The sequence below is a fragment of the Anolis sagrei genome, chromosome 1 (genome assembly GCF_037176765.1).
Source record: "Anolis sagrei isolate rAnoSag1 chromosome 1, rAnoSag1.mat, whole genome shotgun sequence".
NCBI classification, from domain to species: domain Eukaryota; kingdom Metazoa; phylum Chordata; class Lepidosauria; order Squamata; family Dactyloidae; genus Anolis; species Anolis sagrei.
In genome coordinates this window covers 286,769,506-286,789,442 of record NC_090021.1, presented here as the reverse complement: position 1 = coordinate 286,789,442, position 19,937 = coordinate 286,769,506, and the positions used below count along the sequence as shown (strand labels likewise).

Here is a 19,937-nt window from a genome sequence, read left to right as displayed (position 1 = left end):
TACATTCCTAAAAGTGCTGTGTTCTCAGTCTCCTGCCCATTAACTTTGCTAGTCCCACCCCAGTACCGTTGCTTATGGCGATCGGGCCAAAGAAAAATAATTGGTTTTTAAAACACTTTATGTTTTCTTTGCTTTCCCTAAATTGCTTAATGCTTATACTGAAAATTAAACTGATCTTGAGAGGCATCCGAATGTTACAGAATCTTAACGAAAATGAGTGTTTAGATTCTTAAATTCCCCCACCTTTCCTGCATGTTTCTAATATTAATTTGTTTGCACTCATTTAATGAATTTGATACAAAATACAAATTAAAATCGAAATTATGCAGACCCCTAATAGTTACAAATTGTTCTACTTAGTGACCACATTTCTTCACATTTCCACAAACAAAACTCGATCCTTTAATTACGCCTGCTACAATAGACACACTGAATGAATGGATTTTTTCCATACATTAACTTACTACTGAACAGTTGTTTCAGTGGGTCTATTCTAACTGAAAGTAACAAGATTCCAGCCATTATGTTTTACTCATAGCACTTCAGTGAAGAGATCCACACTAAAGTAGCAAATAACTAAAAGCCAAGCAGATTTTTCATAAACCTTTCAGCAGCAATTCCTTAGAATCAGAATCATTAACGTTCAAATATTAAATCTGATGTTCGCTTTGCACTGCTTTCCCATTCTTGATATTTATTTTGGCACAGTTACAGGCAGAATGATTAGATATTATGCACAATTCCTATCTGTTCATTATTTTTAATAACCACAGCCAGGCAGGTTTTCTAGACAAAATTACATTACTGTATTGCAGTAAATAAAGGGAGAAGAAAGAAGAAACATTTAATAGAAAACCTGTGCCAATAACTGACGAGTGTTTCACAAATCCTTGGCCATTGAATTGAAATGACCACAAGGGCCATCCACTCCATACTCTTTTTACAGAAAAAAAAACTTTAGAAAATTCTAAATCACATCCAGAAAGTTGACTGATCTATTAAAATATCGAATTTCAGGCTCTGTGGTTCTTTGATTTATTCTTCCATACATAAGGAATATTATCACCATTTAAATGTTTTCCCAATAAAATCCAACTTCTCTCATTATTAGACAACCACAAAATACAAAAAGCAGCTTTTTGTAAAGGGAAATCTTTCTTTAAAAGTCCTAAGCCAGTGCTTGATTCTATTCTAAGACATGATTTGACTTTTTAAAAGCACTTACTTTTTAGCTTATCAAATACATTTCAACACCGGTCTCCTCTTAAGGCCACATATTGGAAAAACAGATACCTCTTAAAACGAGATCCCTCAGATTTATCTAGAATTGACCTATATTCTTTTTACACATTTGTGCAATTTCAGTCCATCTTCTCACTCTGTGATGAATGCTTTCACGAAGAAACAGGTTTTCCCTGCAATTCCTCTTAAGGTGCTTTAAACATTGATTCATGGAAAAGTGTGCACTTTGACTTAAAATCTGGGCATCATTTGCAGGGGCAAGTCGGAGATCCGAGATTATTGTCCGAGTGCAGGGCATTAATAAACAACTCCATGGTTTTAAATATTGTGCCTTGGCTAACTCTGTGCTGCCACAGTCCCTCTCGGCTGCCCCAGCAATTCATAGGCCAAAGTCTTTGGTTCTGCAATGTAGTTCTCAGAAATGAATATGCTTGATAATGCTTCTAGCTCCTTGGTGAAGTCCTACAAGAAAACACAGGAATACATAGAACAAATAAACTAGCTTACTGAAGATAGTAAAGGTAAAGGTTTCCCCTGACATTAAGTCTAGTAGTGTCCGACTCTTGGGGGGGGGGGGGGGAGGGGGGAGGGGGGAGTGCTCATCTCCATTTCTAAGTTGAAGAGCCCATATTGTCCTTAGACACCTCCAAGGTCATGTGGCCAGCATGACTGCATGGAGCGTTGTTACCTTCCTACAAAAGCGGTACCTGTTGATCTACTCACATTTGCATGTTTTCGAACTGCTAAGTTGGCAGAAGCTGGGGCTAACAGCAGGAGCTCACCCCGCTCCCCAGATTCGAACTGCCAACCTTTTGGTCAGCAAGTTCAGCACCTCAGCTGTTTAACCCGCTGGGCCACCAGGGGGCCTTTTTTGAAGATAGGCAAATACTAAATTCTTTGGTTAACATAGACACAATTACAGGTCCTAATACAATGAAATAATATCTGTGTCACTTACTGCCTCCCCTATTTTTACTGTTCTTCTTATATGTTTGTACAATAAGAGTTCTTATTGAAGAGTGGCACAGAAAATGTATAAAATATGTTTAAGGCCAAACACAACCTGCATTCCATTGGTGTCCAACTTGGCTTGATTTCTCCATCCAAGCATCAGAAAGAGCTTGCCATCTTTATTTAAATAAGGCAAGAATATATTTTACATTACAAATACAGCTAGCCTTTCTACCACAAAGTTCTCTCAAATAGATTAAGCAAAATTACAATTTCATTTTCCCTCTATAAATCAAAACAAGCACTGAACTTGACAATAATGATGGCTTTTAACTATAAAACTAAATATTTGTACAGTGCTGCCACAGAAAGAGACCCATTTTCTAGTAGGCGACTCCCTCGATAAAAGAATCCAAAACAAAATTCCTTAATCCTAAATTTAATTCTAAGATGAGGTTTTCAAAAGGGTTTTACAGGAAAGGTCCTAACAAAACATTTTATGTCTAACCTTAAAAACAGACAAATACTTACTAAAGGCCATGGAAGTTTTAAAAGTTTGTGCAAACCGCTCTGTATCTCTCTTTCTGTCATCAAGCCATGCTCAACAAGCCCACGAAGCATGAACAAGAACAAGTCCCACTACAAAAGAAAACAAGAGTATCATCAGAGGCCTTCAAAATAAGATGCAGTTAAATATGGTGAAAACTGAAATCCTGATCAAGTGGAAACACTGCCAAATAAGATCCTATTAAAAGAATTACCCTCAACTTACCCACATAAATATACCCGTATAAAAATTCATAATTTTGGTCCCCAAACCATGACTATATATTACCATGAGTATATATTCAGACATGGGCAAACTTCAGCCCTCTAGGTGTTTTGGCCTTCAATCCCCACAATTCCCAGCAGCTGGTAGGCTGTTAGAAATTGGGAGAGTTGAAGTCCAATACACCAAAAGGGCCGAAGTTTGCCTATGCCTGAGTTAGATTATATACTTTCTCTGGGAAATTAATTGACTTCTTATGGCTGTCTGTATTTGGATGGAGAAGGAAAGGAGTTTCCCACAGAACAACTTTTTCCATGTAAGAATTTAAATAGTATATGGCACTCCAACATTCACTTCCTAGAGCAGTGGTTCTCAACCTGTGGGTCCCCAGGTGTTTTGGCCTACAACTCCCAGAAATCACAGCCAGCTGTTAGGATTTCTGGGAGTTGAAGGCCAAAAACATCTGGGGATCCCAGGTTGAGAACCACTGTCCTAGAGTCTTGAGATTTCTGAAAGCTACTCTCACCAACAGGTGAGAAAACAGAAAAGAATCTGAGCTAGAGAGAGCCATTGTTGGACATTACTTCCCAGAATTCCCCAGATAAATTATTAGGAGCCAAGATATCTGAGGAATTCTAGAATTTGCAGTCGAAAACATACATTATTCCAGCTCTGGGGCAAAAAGCATAGAGAGAAGGAAGAGCAGCTGGCTTCCATTCTTTGGTACTGCTTGTCTATGTTATTTATAGTAACCATCCTGCTCTTCTTGGGTCTCATTTTCCCTACAACAGGCTCATCTCCTTTTCCTCTGTCAAAGACTCCCTGGTTAGTCTTTTGTTGGGTGAGCCCTCTAAACTCCCAAGAGACAAGACTCCTATGTAGGAAGTATAATGCAAGCCACTACCCCCAAACAAACCTGTCTGTTTCTTGAAATAATCTTTTGAGGCTTCCATGGAGTCTCAGGGGCTTCCTTAAATGAACAAAACACCTTCCCCAGACTTTGCAGTCTCTTTTTCCCACCCTTCAAAAATGTTGAAATGTATCTCTTAAGTCTTAATCACAAGGCAGTCAGAGCTTTATGTTAAAATACAATGTTACTTTTTGCTTCCCGCCTTTTGCCTTACCTATCATTGAAACATGGCCTCAAAGCCACTTCTCAAAAGCTGAATTTGGTCCTTACACTGAAAGAGTTTTCCATCCTAGCAGCATGAGACACAGGTAAATGGGTATGAAAAGCGACTCTAGAACCACCGGAAAGCCCTACCTTGTTCTGTTTGTTGTCTGCAAGATAGAAAGCATTCTTCCTACTGAAAATCAGCTCCAGTGGAACAGGTGTCTGGAAGTCTTCTTTCCAAATGAACAGCAGCGATTTCAGAAGGCTGGATATAAGGTGGCTCTTTGCTGGCTGCTGCTCCTGCTTTTGGGAGGCCTGAAGGTTCAGCCTCTGGATTGGAACTCGGTCTGAAACTACAAGCAGCTAAGATAAACAAACATGCTGGGCGGATCTAACCCTGTTCTTTCTAGTGGTAGAAAAGAATTATTCCTTGATGTCAACTTTTCTCATTCACTTCAAGTAGATGATTTTGAGAATGCCCAATGGGTAGGTGGTTAGTACTCACATATTTATAGAAGCTTCACAGCTGAAGAACAAACCCAGCTATTACAAACACTCCTTTTTAGTAGCCAATGAAGAAAACAATTCCTTATTTCTGATGGTGGGTGGATTCTGCTATGCAAAAATTAAGAATTTCTTTCCAATATGAATCAAATGAACATTGGGTAAGAGGGATATAATATTCTGCGAAATAGTGAGAAAGCAGGAAACAGTAATTGTTACAGAAATGACTAGTATTATCTAGCATTAATACAGAAGCTTTATGTATGTATGTTTATATAAGTATGTTCATATATAACAAAGGTTTATGTATATATAACACAGCCCAACAAAAAATAAAAATTTTGGTGACTTGGTCTTTAAGACCTGTTCCTGGGGTTGGGGCTCTGATTTAGAAAACTGCATTGGACAGGCTGCGTCAGCTCTACTTTCTTAGATAGCATTATGATTATTTAGGGGTGAACAGATGAAGACTGGTACATGGCATATGTTCTGTGTCTAAAGCTAGTGCTGATAGCAGAAAACGAGTCCCATTTTTATATACCCTGAAACATGTCTAACATTTGAGGCACCAAAATGTGTGTTGGGCAGTGTAATTTGCCTCTATAAACCCGAGAGTACTGCCTCCTACCCTATGGAAATTTTCAAAATCAACTGCAAAATCAACTAGGATCTGATTAATTAAAGATCGGAGGCATTTAAAACCACCATTCCTCAAAAATGTGGATTCTAAATATGAGGAAGAGAAATCAGCAGTGACACAAATATTATCACAGTTCTTACCTAGGAGGGAGGCCAACTCAACAGTGCACTTAGCCAGCTGCTGCTCTGATGCTGGGCATATGAACTGAAAAACATGAACCTGAAAGTCAACCATGCATGAAACTATCATAGTTGAGACTGACTGGCTTGTTGAATTATCTTTGTGTCTAACAAAGCTCACACTTTAGGTCTTTCTTACACTGAATGGAAAGGGAAGTATCCATATGCTACAGTGTGACATCACATGCCATCCTTTGACCTTGCCATACTGCTGATCTTTTATGGCAGTGAAGCATATTGATGTTCAACATGATTTGGACAAAAAAGGAGGAAAAGACAAATTATTTGTGGCCAGAGACTTACTTTAAGGGACTACCTGCAGGTAGAACAACTGTGGTGCATACACTTCTAAATTGTAACTTCACCCTTTAATATATATGTGAGCAGAGGCCACACCCCCTCCTGAGTTGTTAAAGAATGAAGGTATAACCAATTCAGGTGTTCCCAGCCAAGATGGTCTACAATTGTTTATACTCATGACTAACATTTATATTTCCAAACATCTAACTGTAAAAGGGTCTTCAATTTATAAATGCCAATAGAACACACACAGAGAGAAGCACAATCCAGCAGTGGAAGAGTGAAAAGAAAGGCCTAATATGGACAATAAACATTTCATCCTAAAATGACTATATCACTGACATACGCTAGCATACCTTTCTACAACGAAGTGTTTGACTCAGCCTTCTCAACAAATTTTCTAATTCAGCAAACTGGATTGCTTCATCTTCGTCCCTTGGACCCACAGCGATGCAGAGCACATCCTAGACATAACATCATTTGTGACTTGGGATGTGCACTTACTCTAGACTTCTAACTACACAGAAAAGACCCTATTTTTACAGGAGCCTATAATAGCCTGAAACAGGACATGGAAGCTGAGCAATATTTTCCCCACCCAATTACTCCCTCAAAGGTATTTTTGAAAAAAGATGCTCAGGATAAGGGATATGTTACACAGTAAAACTTAGGGGATGGATTTTCTGTGGGAATATTAAGAGGAGACACATACCTTGATTTCATTAATGACCTGGGAAGGGAATGAAGTCTGGTGGGAGCAATCTGGAGGGCAGCCTTTCTTTTTCTGCACAGTTTCATTGGGACTGGGCAAGGAGAGTGCCTGGACCTTCAGCATGCGACTGAAAGTGGCCTTCACCTCCCTCTTAATCAAAGCTAGAAGGCACAGAAAAGTTGCACTTACTCCTTTCCACATGATACAAATAACAAAATAACTTAGTTAAAAGGCTGCATTGGTCACTATCTAAAACACTTCACTTTTACACAACAATCCTAGTAGCACATGTAAACCTATTTACATGTAAACTTGTCACTTGGCTGTGGTCATCACCAGAAGCCTTGCTCTGAGCTTCCTTGGTAGTGACACAAAATACGGCACATTCTGCTGGCAGCATCCTGGCTATGGAATCCTGTCTCCTGAGGAACAATAAACTAATTCTCAGTATTGACATACTTGACTGATAACACTATGAAAAAAACGTTCCTACTTTGAAAGTTTTATTTCCTGTTTAATTGTGTAGTACTTATTTTGTAAGTAGTTGTTATACTCCAGAAACTTAATTTTTGCAGCTGAGGGTAATACTATTATTTTCTTCAGTCTCGGCACTTTGTAATTTTCCTTAATGAAAATATGCAATTTTTAAATTTTCAGTGTGAAGATAATAAACCTTTTCCATGTTTTTATGATAGAACCAATTAGGAAATAATATTTATAACCCAGGAACAAAAATCGTGCTACATAGTGTAATTGCTCTGTGTATGTGTACACTCTTTCAAGTTACATGTTCATTTATGGCAACCCCATGGATTTCATGGGATTTTCTTAGGCAAGGAGTATTCTGAGGTGGTTTTATCAGTTCCTGCCTCTGAAATGTAGCTTACAGTATGTGGTATTTGTTGGCAGTCTGTCACAGAATCATAGAATAATAGAGTTGGAAGAGACCACATGGGCTCTCTAGTCAACCCCATGCCATGCAGGAAAAACACAACCATAGTACCCCTGAGAGATATCTGGCCAACAAGACTGTTTAAAAGCATCCAAAGAAGGAGCTTCCACCAAGTGTCATTCATGTGTTATTGATAGCTGGCCCTGCTTGGTTTTCAAGATCAGATGGGCCAAGTGAAAGGTGCAGTCATATCTACACTGCAGAGCAATGACAATCGAGCCTCTCCAAATTTCTCTCTACGTACTGAGTTACTATATCAGGTCTGAACACCAAGGGTTAGAAACATGTAGCACCCAGGATGATGTTGGATTAAAGTTCCCATCAAGTCTAGTCAGAACACACAATGTTATAGGACAATAGGAGCTGCAGTCCAGCAACATCTTCAAGGACCACATATCCCACGTTCCTAGTTTACAACAAAACCTATACTAAGGGAACTGAAGTCCTGAACATAGCAATACTTTCATACCAAGACTGGGCCAGCCTACCTGTAATATTTGTTGAAAGCCAAGCACAGGCCTTTTCTGTAGCAAGCCCCACTGCAATATTTGATGCACAGCTCAAAACCTTGTGGAGAAAAGGAGATTTATTTCTATTGGCATGCCTACACAAGTGGACAGCACAATTATAATAATAAAACTATTTTTACCCCGCCACAATCTCCCAACAGGAACTTGGGGAGGCTTACAAAGCACTTGAATTGTAACAATACATATGATGTAATTAATACGGATTCATCGATATCAAAGGAAAACATAATTCACATCATCAATACATAAAACAATACCACAAAAAAATCAATCAACTCTAAAGTACACATCGATAGAGTGTTACAGTAATTATAGACATAAAATGAATAACAACCAATTGCAAACGTATCAGTAAAAACTAAAGTAGTGCAAAAATATTCATGGAAAAAAACCCAATAACCTTGCTTTTTATCTACCTCTTGTTCTCAGCAGCTGGTTAGGTCCAATGTAGAGATGCCAGCTAATATTTTCAACCTTTGTATGTATTTGTATGTAAGAAAACCCCAATATGAAAAAGCAGACACACAAGATTCTTTGCACTTTGGGATTTCACATAGGAAAATTCATTTGTGCAAAAATGCACAAATTTGCACAAAATACATGTTCTTATGCAAATATGTTTTAGCATGTAAGAAATCAGTTGGTGACTGTGTTAACTGAAAAATACACAGCACTAAGCTAATTGGTTGGGCCACACCCAGAGACTAGCTGAGCCTGGGAGTTTTGGTAACAGTTACATGTTTAAGTTTTCTGTGCAGGAGCTTGCCAAGACAGTTTTGTATTTTTGCTTCTTGGCTGCTGGAAGAAGATCTCTCACACGGACACCCAAGGACCACTTGAATCTCTCTCAAAGGACATTGTGTGAGTCAATGCAACTGTTCTCCTGACTGCATATATGCTATTCAGCATAACAAAGAGTAAACACCTCATTCTTTACTGATCATCTGCATGGCATATCTTTTCTCTAGCAAGACAGTGTGTGGATTGGTAAAGACGTGAACTACGCGTGATTTTCATTCCGCCACATTCTGCTTATTGCCCAGCAGATTTGTTGAGCAGAAAAACCACATGTATTTTTGTGCAAATAACATTTTCCTGAGTGAATCCCGTTCTCAAAAAACACAACTGTATTCCTACAAAGAGGGAGACTGACTTCTTATGGAGAAGTCTGATTCTTTTATGTGAAAGGAGACATCACCCACTGGATTACTTCTTGATGCTATCAAGACGAGAAATCAGCCAGGTGAGGAAGAAAAACGGGCTAATATTTACACCGTTCTCCCTTTCCCCCAGTTCTGCCCTTAGAAAAGTGTTAACTGAGGAACCACCTCTTGGATCAGGGCTATTTGAAGGACAGTGTCTCTTCTTAGAAGTCCATCAGAGTAATAACATTTTCAGGAAAGGCCATACTCTTTGTACTACCACCTTCTCAGTCTCATAAGCTGAGAAGATGCAGAGAAAACAAAGCGAAAGATTCTTTACTACTGGTCTGGCAAGTGAACCCTAGAAAAAGCTGCTGAGTTGTAGTAGACCATGTAGATAAGCTCCCTGTTAATTGAGAGAAGCCAGTCAGTCTCCACCCTGAAGGTTTTTCAGAACAGAACATAATGCCCTGATCAGAAACCTGTGTTACTGGATCCTTCTAAAATTTAGAATCGTTCTCCCATCTTTGTCCCTTTTTGACATGAAGAACAAAACTGAGTAAGAATTGGAAAATCTTTGATCCAAAGCATTGTTTCTATGGCCTCGATTTGAACCAGATGCTGAATCACTTGACAGCATGCACTGCTGCTTTTTCGGGCACTCAGATTTCTGATACTGAACAAAACAGTATGAGGCTTTCTGAGCAAAGTATAATGCAAAACCCTTTGACACAGTTCACAGGACTTAAGCAGTTTTTCTCTCAGCAGGGTGCAACCATGTTCCCATGAGAAACATCTCCAAGTTGCTGGTTATTATTATCATCATCAGCATTATTAACATTGTTGGGGTTTGAGACTCTTCTAAGGGCAAGGGGTGATTGTTATCTAGGCTCAGGTCTAGGCCGACCCCACTGGGATCAAAAAGGTTTGAAACTTTTGATCCCAGTTTGAATTGGGACTGGAATTGGGACTGGAAAGATCTGAATTGGGACTGGAAAGATCAAATATTTGAATGATTTCTTGCCTTCCTTTTTTTTAAAGACTCAGAGGAAGAACTTCTTTTTTTATCCTTCTTGTCTATCAAAACCTCACGGAATGCATCCCTGAATATCTTTAACTTATCAGCCTGAATCTGTGGGAGAAGCTTCTTTACCTCAAGATTAATTAGTATCCTGGTAAATACGGATATAACAGATGTTACCCTGGTATCTTAAGCAGAAGCTTCTTATGCTCCTTGCATAAAATAGTCTCTAATATTTTTTCTTACAATTTTGTGAGAGCTGCTTGCTGCCAACTGATACCGAAACTAGAAGTCCCAACATCCTGCTGGGAAATGAGGGAGATCCAAGGGTAAAGTTCAAGGAAAAGAGCCTTAACTATATGAGAACGGTGGGGAGGGAAATGGCAGGCTTTGTATTATTCATTATTCCCGCTGGCCATGTTTGCTGTGTCTGCACCTGGGCTTTCTGCCTTGCCTCATATTTGGCTTCAGCTGCAGCCCTGGCTTCCAAAAGAACATCTGTCCAGCAGAGTAGATCTGTTATTCATGAAGAAAAAGCCATGGGAAAGAACCCTTCCAGGCAGGTTCTTCCATCCTCTCCAAACTCTGTCATCAGAAGAGTTGAAGGAAAGGCAGATGTTGGCTCAGTTGCCAAACCCATTTGGGGAGAATGGATAATTAGACTGAAGTCCTTTTTCATGGCAGGAGCCAGACTAAGTCAAGGATGCCCTCTCTGCCCTTCAGGCAAGCTGCCATTGCATTTTCTAGCTGCAGAAATCTAATGAGCATTACTTGATTCCAAGATCTGTAACATGCTAACTTATCTTTTAAAAATCCAAATCAGACTATTACAATTATGAGGGAATTTAGCATCATCATCTGCCTGATAATGTTATGAAAAAAGATCCAGTGACTTTAGTGTCATAGTTGCAAGCATTTGGCTTCTGGTCTTTTACCATTACAGTTGTAAAAAAAGTACACACACACAACAAGCAAACAAAAGAAACAGAGAAAAGAAAAAAGCATTTCAAAATATACATACTGCTGCAGATGTCTCTTCTGGCAACAAGATTTTCACAGCCTCGGGGCCTTTCTTCCTGCAAAATCTATAAATAAACACAAAAAACCTTCTAAAAGCTATCAGCTAAAATCTTATTTTAGAATAACCTACAATGGAAACTGGAAAACTAGTGTTTCCATTAATCTCCCTGGGACTTATGCAATGCCAAAAAATAAGTGAAAAGAGTCTTTGTACAGACCTCCTTTCCAATTCTTTTCTCTCTCCTGCATCTGAGGTAGCCAGATCAGAAATTCAGAGAGACAATTAAAATCACAGAAGAATGGGTGAATGTTACCCTATTAATATATAGAGCTCAAGCAGGTATGTACCCTCAAATGTTACAAGTCAATATCACAATAACAATTGTATCAAATGTTCCTCCTTACTCTTTGCCTTGAATCAGAGCTTGTGCCCCTTCTTCATACAGCTGGGAGCAGACTTCATCGAGCAGTTTGCCATGATTGGCTTCCTCTGTATTCACATTATCCTGCAAAATGACCTCTGCTCTTTTCACCAGCTCTGCTACCAGGGTTGCCCTGAAAAAAAGCCAATGTTCAGAGTACAAAAAAGAAAGAAAGAAAGAAAGCTAATGCACAGTTTGAATATTATTTGCAATTGCAGCTTAACACACCACCCATTTCTACAGCTACAGACCCAAGACTGGAGAAACACTTAAGTTTATTGCTTGTTTTTGCTTCAAGACTCAGGAATGTTACAGCTGAACTGAGCCAAACAAAGCAACTGATTTATAGGCATTCCCCGAGTTACAAACATTCAACTTACAAACAACTCATAGTTAAATACAGGGTTGAGACCACAGGAAGTGAGAGAAATCTACTCCTCGGAAGGGAAATTCACTCCTGAGAGTTATTATGAGGAAAAAGTGTCTCCACTGAAGCTTTATCACCAATCTTTGTTTCCACAACAAGCCCAAAAATTCAAAATCCAATTATCAGAGACACAAAGTGAAGTGAAATCTTCTGAAAAAGGGCACAGACAGCAAAACAAACACCACATGGGTGTTAATCCTTCCCTAGGCTATCCAAAGCGTATATATAGGGGTCTCCTGGTGGTGCAGCGGGTTAAATCACTGAGCTGCTGAACTTGCTGACCGGAAGGTATAAAGAATATGCCATGAACATGTGAAATGATATTATTGCTAGGAAAGATTGGAGGGAGTTTATTCTATTTGATGAGAATTCTAAAATTGTGCTCTGCTTCCAATACATTGAAGACTGATAATCGGAACACATTATTTGAAGTTTAACTTTGTGGTTGTTTACATAAAACATAATAGCATAGTTTCACAATGAAAAATAATATGAAAAGACATAAGTCAAAAGCAATTACAGGTATTTCATAAAACCAACATAACTGAGAATGAGTTTGCTTTTTTTAACATGACAAAAGCCCAAAAGGATATTTCTGAAGCCATTTCCTATTCTTACTTGATGTGCTTGACACAATTGGATCCTATTCTCTCTGCCACAAACTCTACTGTTCTCCGTAGAGACGGGGACTGATTGTGGAAGAAGGCCTGCTCCAACTCGGCCTATTGAAAGGAGAAAGAAGAATCCGAATGAAACCAGAATGTTCCACACAAGCCACTCTCTGTAACACATCCCCGAATGTTTAAATTAACACCTCACTGATTGTTTTGTTGGGTTTTTTAAAAAAAATTGAAGAATTTGAAACAAGTACTTCTTTGTCTTATCTAAAGTCCTCGTCGGCAGTTAAAATAATGTAAAACCATGCGAAGGTTTGTGCAAAATCAATCATAAGGATAAATCATAAGCTCTAGCAAACAATCACATTTTCACATGGTACCAGAATGATAGCAAGAGCCAACTAGGCTTCAGTATTGGCATGCCAAAGCAAAAAAAAAAAGGCATTCATTAGTATGGCAGCAAGTATGACACTTACTTAAACAGCCTAAGAAATAGTGCTAGGATCATTTCAGGAGACCAAGACAAATGGCCCTGTTTATTCAGTGACTTCATTTACAAAACATGCAACATAAATTGCATTCAAGTTAGAACTGCACGTTAAAGAATTCTTTTCAGAAATCTGCTCCATACATACATCAAATCTTTATTAATCAAAAAAGCACACAATTGGGCACTTTTTCCCATACAGACTAGAGAAGGGCTGGGGAATTTCCAGATCCTTTGAAATACACCACCATCACTTTTGAACTCTGATTCTGGATTGACAGCCATGTTTTTATTTATCATGTCAGAAGCGAATTGAGGATACCGTTATAATGTATAGAAAAATCACAAAGTTAAAAGTTGGTATTATGCTAAATGTCCTTTGACCAGAAACTGGTCACTTTAACTACCTCTGGTGTCGCTGTGAGAGGGTCTTCCATTGTGCATGTGGTGATGCTAAGACCGCATTGGAGTAGGTGGTCTGTGGTTTGCTCTTCCCCACCCTCGCACGTCATGGACTCTACTTTGTAGCCCCATTTCTTAAGATTGGCTCTGCACCTCATGGTCCCAGACCGCAGTCTGTTCAGCGCTTTCCAATTGCCCATTTTTCTGTGTGTGCAGGAGAGAGTCTCTCATCTGGTCTCAGCAACTGACCGAGGTTCCGGGGTTTGGCCTGCCACTTTTGGACTCTTGCTTGCTGAGGTGTTCCTGTGAGTATTTCTGTAGATCTTGGAAAGCTGTTCCATGATTTAAGGCGTTGGTTTGCTGGCTGATATCCGAACAGAGGATGGGCCGGAGATATCAATGCCTTGGTCTTTTCATTACAGGCTGCTACTTCCTGATGGATATACCAGCTAAACAGTATAATTTCTCCAGTGGTGTACGGCATAGACATCCTGTGATAATGTGGCATGTCTCATTAAGAGCCACATCCACTTTTTAATGTGGTAAGATGTATTCCACATTGGGCATGTGTATTCATCAACAGAATAGCAAAGCACAAAGAAAGCCAATTACTGCCCCCCCCCCCCCAAAAAAAAAACAGGCTTGGCCTCTTGCCCAGAGAGGCCTCGTTTACCTGAAGTTTCTGCTGAGTGATGGAGGTTTTGGGTGCCAAGGCCTCTGCAGCAGTTGGAGTTATTTTCCGTATGTAGCCGCCGTTCTTCCCTCCACTTCCCAACACAAAGGACGACAGCAATTTCCTCAACTCACCTGTAACCAATTGTTATTTATTACAAGCCAGCTCCCAAAGGCAGGATGAGATAATGGAAAACTGTAGAGAAGCATCTCGGACAAAGTACATTGCTCACTTGAAAATTTCATGGAGGTCCGAAGAAATAGCAATGACCCTTTCCCCCCAGTTCTTCCCAAATGCCCAATAAGGAGGGCGGTCAGCATTTTCAAGGAACACATTTGTGTCATGGCATGCACCTTGACTCACCAAGATAAGGGCAACAGGTATAAAGCAACTGCTGATCCACCAAAGGCACCGAATCCTAAAAGTAGATCAAAAAGAGGAAATACTTTTTATTCCTTTCACAAGTCTGTAGAGCACACAGAACCCCGACGACTGCATTTCATTCACAGGTTACCCTTAGGCTAGACATGCTTCAGTTAACTAACAGACAAATTCAAGACCTAAGCTAAACAAGTTTACCAGAGCTTGAACTTTTGTCCCAGGTTCTGTTATCAATTCTTCTGATTTCACTTCACCAGCAAAGAACAAGTTCTCAGAGACAGCAGGCACCTGGAATAAAAATCGTGAGCATTACAATCTCCAGCAGGATAAATAAAAGCAAAGATACAATTATGGGAATGGATGGCCATTGGACAAACACACTGACATGTGCAGCATACTTGAAACTGAGAAAATTACCATATGGACATTTGTTTTGAATTGAAAACATTCAAGGGCATTCTAATTTTTAAACAGGTGTTGAAAATACTAGAACATACTTGAAAAAGCCATCCCAACACTGCAAGAATCAGCAGCTTATTCAGGAAACACATTCCTTTATCTTCAGAAAGTAGCATACATCTACAAGAGAACAAAGGAAAAAGTTGCAATGAAACAGCTTTCAGTCTTGATTCTTGAGGGAGTGCCTCTCCCTAAACAGTTGGGGATTGGAAGTCCAAATGACACTCACATTGGTGTCATTTAAGCATCACGGCTTTGGTACTTCATTATCTCAGATGCTAAAGCATGCATTTTAGATTGTTTTAATGTGTTAACTGTATTTACTGTACATACTCGAATATAAGTAGCGTTTTTCAGCCCTTTTTTAGAATGAAAAAACGCCCCCTGGCTTATACTTGAGTCAAACGTATTTATTTTTTACTTTGTTGTCGCTGTTGCTATTATTAGTTATTCTTTTACTATAATTATTACATTTACATTATTTTATTCTATTATTACAGGTATTATTTTTCTCTATTTATTATTATTATTATTACATTTGTTATTTTATTCTATTACTATTGTTATGAATATATTTATTATTTTACTCTCTTTATTATTGTTGGAAGGATATGTAATCACATTTACATTGAAGAAAGTTAGAATAATGGTTTAATCAGAGTTGGACAATCTTATCTTGAATTACTGTTTTATGCAAATATTCAAAAACATTTAACCTACTGATGTCTCAATTAATGTAATTCTATTGGTATCTATTTTTATTTTGAACTTTACCAGTAGCTGCTGCATCTCCCACCCTCGGCTTATATTCAAGTCAATACTTTCCCCCAGTTTTTGTGGTAAAATTAGGCAATTCAGCTTATATTTGGGTCAGCTTATCCTCAAGTATATAATAGGCTTTTTTTGTTGCGATGTGCATTCAAGTTGTTTCTGACTTATGACAACCTCAATGTGACCTTACCATAAGGGTTTCTTGGCAAGATTTACTCAGAGGGAGTTTGTCTCTGTCTTTCTTGGGGCAGAGAGAGTGTGACTCGTCCAAAGTCACCTAGCAGAGTTCCGTGGTTTGGTGAGGATTTGAACCCTGATCTCTAGTCATAGTGGTCTGGGGTTTTAGTTTATGTTTTCAGTTTATTTAAATTATTTTGACTGTTTTAAACTCTTTTAACTTACAGTCAGTCTTCTGTAGACATGAATTCCACTAACCACAGCTTGAAAACGTTTAAATAAAATTCCAATCACCAAAGCTTGATTTTGTTATTTTCTATAAGGAGCATCTTTTTACTATGCCATTGTACATGATGGTACTTGAGCATTCATCAATTTTGGTATCTACAGAGAATTCTGGAATCAAACTCCCGTGAACATCAAAGGCCCTTTATATATTAATTTCACTTATACACAGCCCCAAAATCTCTGATATAGGGAGGGATTGAAAATCATCATCAGCCATCAGAATTAAATGCCTTCCTACGTTTCTTTCTCTTGGTGAGTTTTTAAAAAGAACTTGTTCTTTTTATATCTTAAATTTCTATGGCCATCACTGTTTGTTTTGAGGATCATGCCTTTGGCTAGTCATTAATGACCAGCACTGCACTTTCATCCCATGCCCTTGTACCTTAGCTACAATTTGCAGTATCCCATTCCCTTGTCTTGTTTACAGTTTGGCCATGTCTTACAGCAGTTGTCTCCATAGGTTATTGGGCATTGTTCTGAGTTTTAAATTGTTGTTTTATATGCTATTGGTTTTACTTTTTTATTGTACCGTTTTATTTTATGTGTTGTTTTATGTATTTTGTGTCATATGTAAGCTTCCCGAGTTCCTTCAAGGAGATGGGGGAGGGGTACAAAAATAAAGTTGTTGTTATTTGATACATAACAAGATTAGTACACAGCAAACAAGATCACTATGATGGCTTTTATATTTGATTATTATTATACAGACCATGTTTCTTCACATGAGGAAAAAAAACAACCCAACCCAGGTATACAATAACACAAAGTTTAGAGCCATTTTGCAAACCCAGAAATAATTAATGACAACAAAACCTTTAACAAGACACTCTCAAGAATGTAACTCCTGGGTGCAGATCAAGCAAAAAACAAAACTCCACTCCAGCCTCTTACCTGTACAATTGCAAAAGGAGAGCAAATATCTTCCCATAGTAGTCAAGAAATGGAGCAATACAGTCCATCAGGGAAAGAAACTCAACAACCCACGGTATGGTCAGGACTGTGCACCGCTTCTGAATGGATTGCTTCAGCAGTTTCAATACATCCAGTACAGGATGTGTCTTAAAAGAAAACAACATTGGAAAAAAATAGATTTTTTTTCTGGCTCAAAATGGTTAGTAAAACTTGATAACTCATTAAACCATTTGTAACTTTTTGTGTCATTCTAACATATCGGCATCTTGAAATATACTGCCTTGAAACTGACCCCCCTCCTCCCACACACAAGTATGTTAGGTAGAGGTAACTAGTTTACACACCTGGTTTCTTAACAGTACTGCAGACTCCAGCAGATCTCCAGTCACTGGCTCTGATGTGCAATAAGGAAGGAAGACAAGGAATCCAAAAAACTTTGCCAGGAGCCTGAGACTCATAAGGACTGCAGCGAAACGCTTCTTTTCATCCTGAAAAGCAAACATTACAGTCACACAGTGGATAGCAGGTAATGAAGTTTCTAGAATGCTTCTAACTGTTAAAAAGCCGCCAGATTTTCCTTACAGCAACCCTTTCAGATAAATTATTATTCCACAACACAGATCTTAGGTGGAGCCCCAATGTGTCATTCTCTTGTTACATATTCTATTGTCCCAAGTTGCAATTATAAACATGTTGTATACAGAACTATCAGCAATTACAGGCAGTCTCTGGTTATCTAATGATAGGTTCTTTATGTTTGTTCTTAAGTTGAATTTGTATGTAAATTGAAACAGTTACATTTTAAGTGCAACTCCAGCCAATTTTTAAAGCTTTGGATAGCACAGGGAAGGGTTAACACTCTTGTAATTTATTTATTTTTTGCTGTCTGTGCCTCTGTTCAGAAGATTTCACCTCACTTTCTGTCCATGTTACAATTGGATTTTGAAAATTTGGGCTTGTCATGGAAAGGACTGATGATAAAGATTCAGTGGAGACACCTTTTCCCCATGATAACTCTTCCAGGAGTTAATTCCCCTTCCGAGGGGTAGATTTCCTCTCACTTCCTGTTGTCTCACCCTCATTTGTAATTAAGAGTCATATGTAAGTCAAATATTTGTAACTCAGGGACTACCCATGGTCAGGCCTGACACCTTGCATTACATTTGACTTCTTGTTCCTAGAAGATCTCTCTCTCTAGTTTGGCGCCCTCCTGTTTCTCTGCTGCCCTTTTTTACCTCATCCCAATGTTTCTCAACAACAAACAGAACAATATCTCCCAAATTTGTTAGTTCAACTCACAGTTTCATCATGGCAAATATAAACAGATTCTGGAACACAACTGGATCTGTGAACATATTTCTAAAATGGTTGTTTTCTGCATAACATGATGTACCTGTTCGCTCATTGCTTCTCTGTCACTGGGTTCATGCTCTACCAAAGCAAGGCCATCCAGTTCAAGTATCTGCAGGCACAGACTGTCCATCAGGTGCTGGTTAAACTGGTAGCTGTGCACCAAAAAGGAAAAAAAATGTATCAAAACTTTCGTTAAGATATCAAAATCAGCAAAGGGTACGATATCTTAACCGACCATTGTTGCCAACAGATTTGTGTAAACTGGTAGCATCCAGAAACCTTTTACTCTTCTTAATTTTTCTGAGACCCCAACATTGAGCTAAGGGGACCCCACAGTTTAACAAGCAGTGCTCTACAGTATAAGGAGCAGACTAAGTAAGGACTACGGTAAAAATCTTTGCTAACCTTCCTGCGCTGAGGATGAAGTCCCTGAAGAACTGTTGGCATCCAGGAAAGGAAGGAGGTGGGCAAGGCCCGCTGATGTTCTGGGGAACAAGGAATCTCTCTTGCAACCTCTTCAATCGGCTCAGGTTATCCGGCCCCAACATGTTAAGGACATCTTGGTCTGGCGTATCTCCCCAACTTGTGCCACCACCAACTGGACCTTTACACATCTTTTGACAGGAAATTATGTAAAGCATGAAAGTGTTTTTCGTCTTGTAGGACCATAAAAATCTACAACTCTCTGCAACATTTTATTTTAGCGAGCTATTAGTTTACAGCTTATTCACAAAGTACACTAAGTTAACTCTAAGGTAAATAAGTTTCCCCTGACATTAAGTCAAGTCGTGTCTGACTCTGGGGGCTGGTGCTAATCTCCATTTCTAAGCCAAAGAGCTGGCGTTGTCCATAGACACCTCCAAGGTCATGTGGCCAGCATGCATGCCATTAGCTTTCTGCAGGAGTGGTACCTATTGATCTACTCACATTTACATATTTTCGAACTGCTAGGTTGGCAGAAGCTGGGCCTAACAGCGTGAGGTCACCCTGCTTCCTGGATTCAATCCGCCAACCTTTCAGTCAGCAAGTTCAGCAGCTCAGTGGTTTAACCCACTAAGCCAGCACAGGGGGCCCTTAAGTTAACTCACAACTATTTTTTAGCTTACCATGCTACACATATTTACATCTTTGAAACTACAAGACTGCAAAACAAAAAACTGCTTGCAAGATACAAATAATGAAAATTAGATTTAAGATTAATAATATATATTATGGAGTATGATTTTTTTAAAAAGGTTCGCCATCATGTAGATTTATGTATACTATTTTGCTTATGTGAAATTCTTTACCTGAAGAAGTTGTTTCAAGAACAGCCTGGCAAAGTGGCTGTAGTTAGAAGCTGCTGAAAGATGAGCCATCATAACCCTGGAAAATAAGAAGAAAAAACTATAAATAAATCAAGGTAGCATCAGGAATTAACACTGAACATATATATTATTGCTATTTAGAAAAAAATGGCTCACTATTCAAAACTACAAAATTATTTTTATTC

The 19,937-nt window shown here is 38.8% G+C and overlaps 1 protein-coding gene across 3 annotated transcripts in view; it reads right to left on the bottom strand.

Annotated features, from left to right (window-relative positions):
• Window positions 1–378: 378 nt before the first annotated feature.
• The window catches only part of CDAN1 (codanin 1), a 34,061-nt gene continuing 14,502 nt past the window's right edge, over window positions 379–19,937 (bottom strand). The window contains exons 10-28 of one of the 3 annotated variants that reach the window (XM_060760994.2): window positions 19,735–19,810; window positions 18,851–19,059; window positions 18,486–18,597; window positions 17,437–17,580; window positions 17,072–17,238; window positions 14,983–15,064; window positions 14,684–14,773; window positions 14,468–14,522; window positions 14,105–14,238; window positions 12,544–12,647; window positions 11,482–11,631; window positions 11,078–11,141; window positions 7,852–7,930; window positions 6,412–6,572; window positions 6,056–6,163; window positions 5,361–5,439; window positions 4,227–4,429; window positions 2,725–2,832; window positions 379–1,704 (exon numbers count right to left, since the gene is read on the bottom strand). In XM_060760994.2, the coding sequence (XP_060616977.2) occupies window positions 1,579–1,704; window positions 2,725–2,832; window positions 4,227–4,429; window positions 5,361–5,439; window positions 6,056–6,163; window positions 6,412–6,572; window positions 7,852–7,930; window positions 11,078–11,141; window positions 11,482–11,631; window positions 12,544–12,647; window positions 14,105–14,238; window positions 14,468–14,522; window positions 14,684–14,773; window positions 14,983–15,064; window positions 17,072–17,238; window positions 17,437–17,580; window positions 18,486–18,597; window positions 18,851–19,059; window positions 19,735–19,810 (2,251 nt within the window). In that variant the 3' untranslated portion in view covers window positions 379–1,578. Of the gene's footprint in view, window positions 1,705–2,724; window positions 2,833–4,226; window positions 4,430–5,360; window positions 5,440–6,055; window positions 6,164–6,411; window positions 6,573–7,851; window positions 7,931–11,077; window positions 11,142–11,481; window positions 11,632–12,543; window positions 12,648–14,104; window positions 14,239–14,467; window positions 14,523–14,683; window positions 14,774–14,982; window positions 15,065–17,071; window positions 17,239–17,436; window positions 17,581–18,485; window positions 18,598–18,850; window positions 19,060–19,734; window positions 19,811–19,937 lie in introns of those variants that run through there. The other 2 variants (XM_060761000.2, XM_067462820.1) reach the window with 2 other exon arrangements.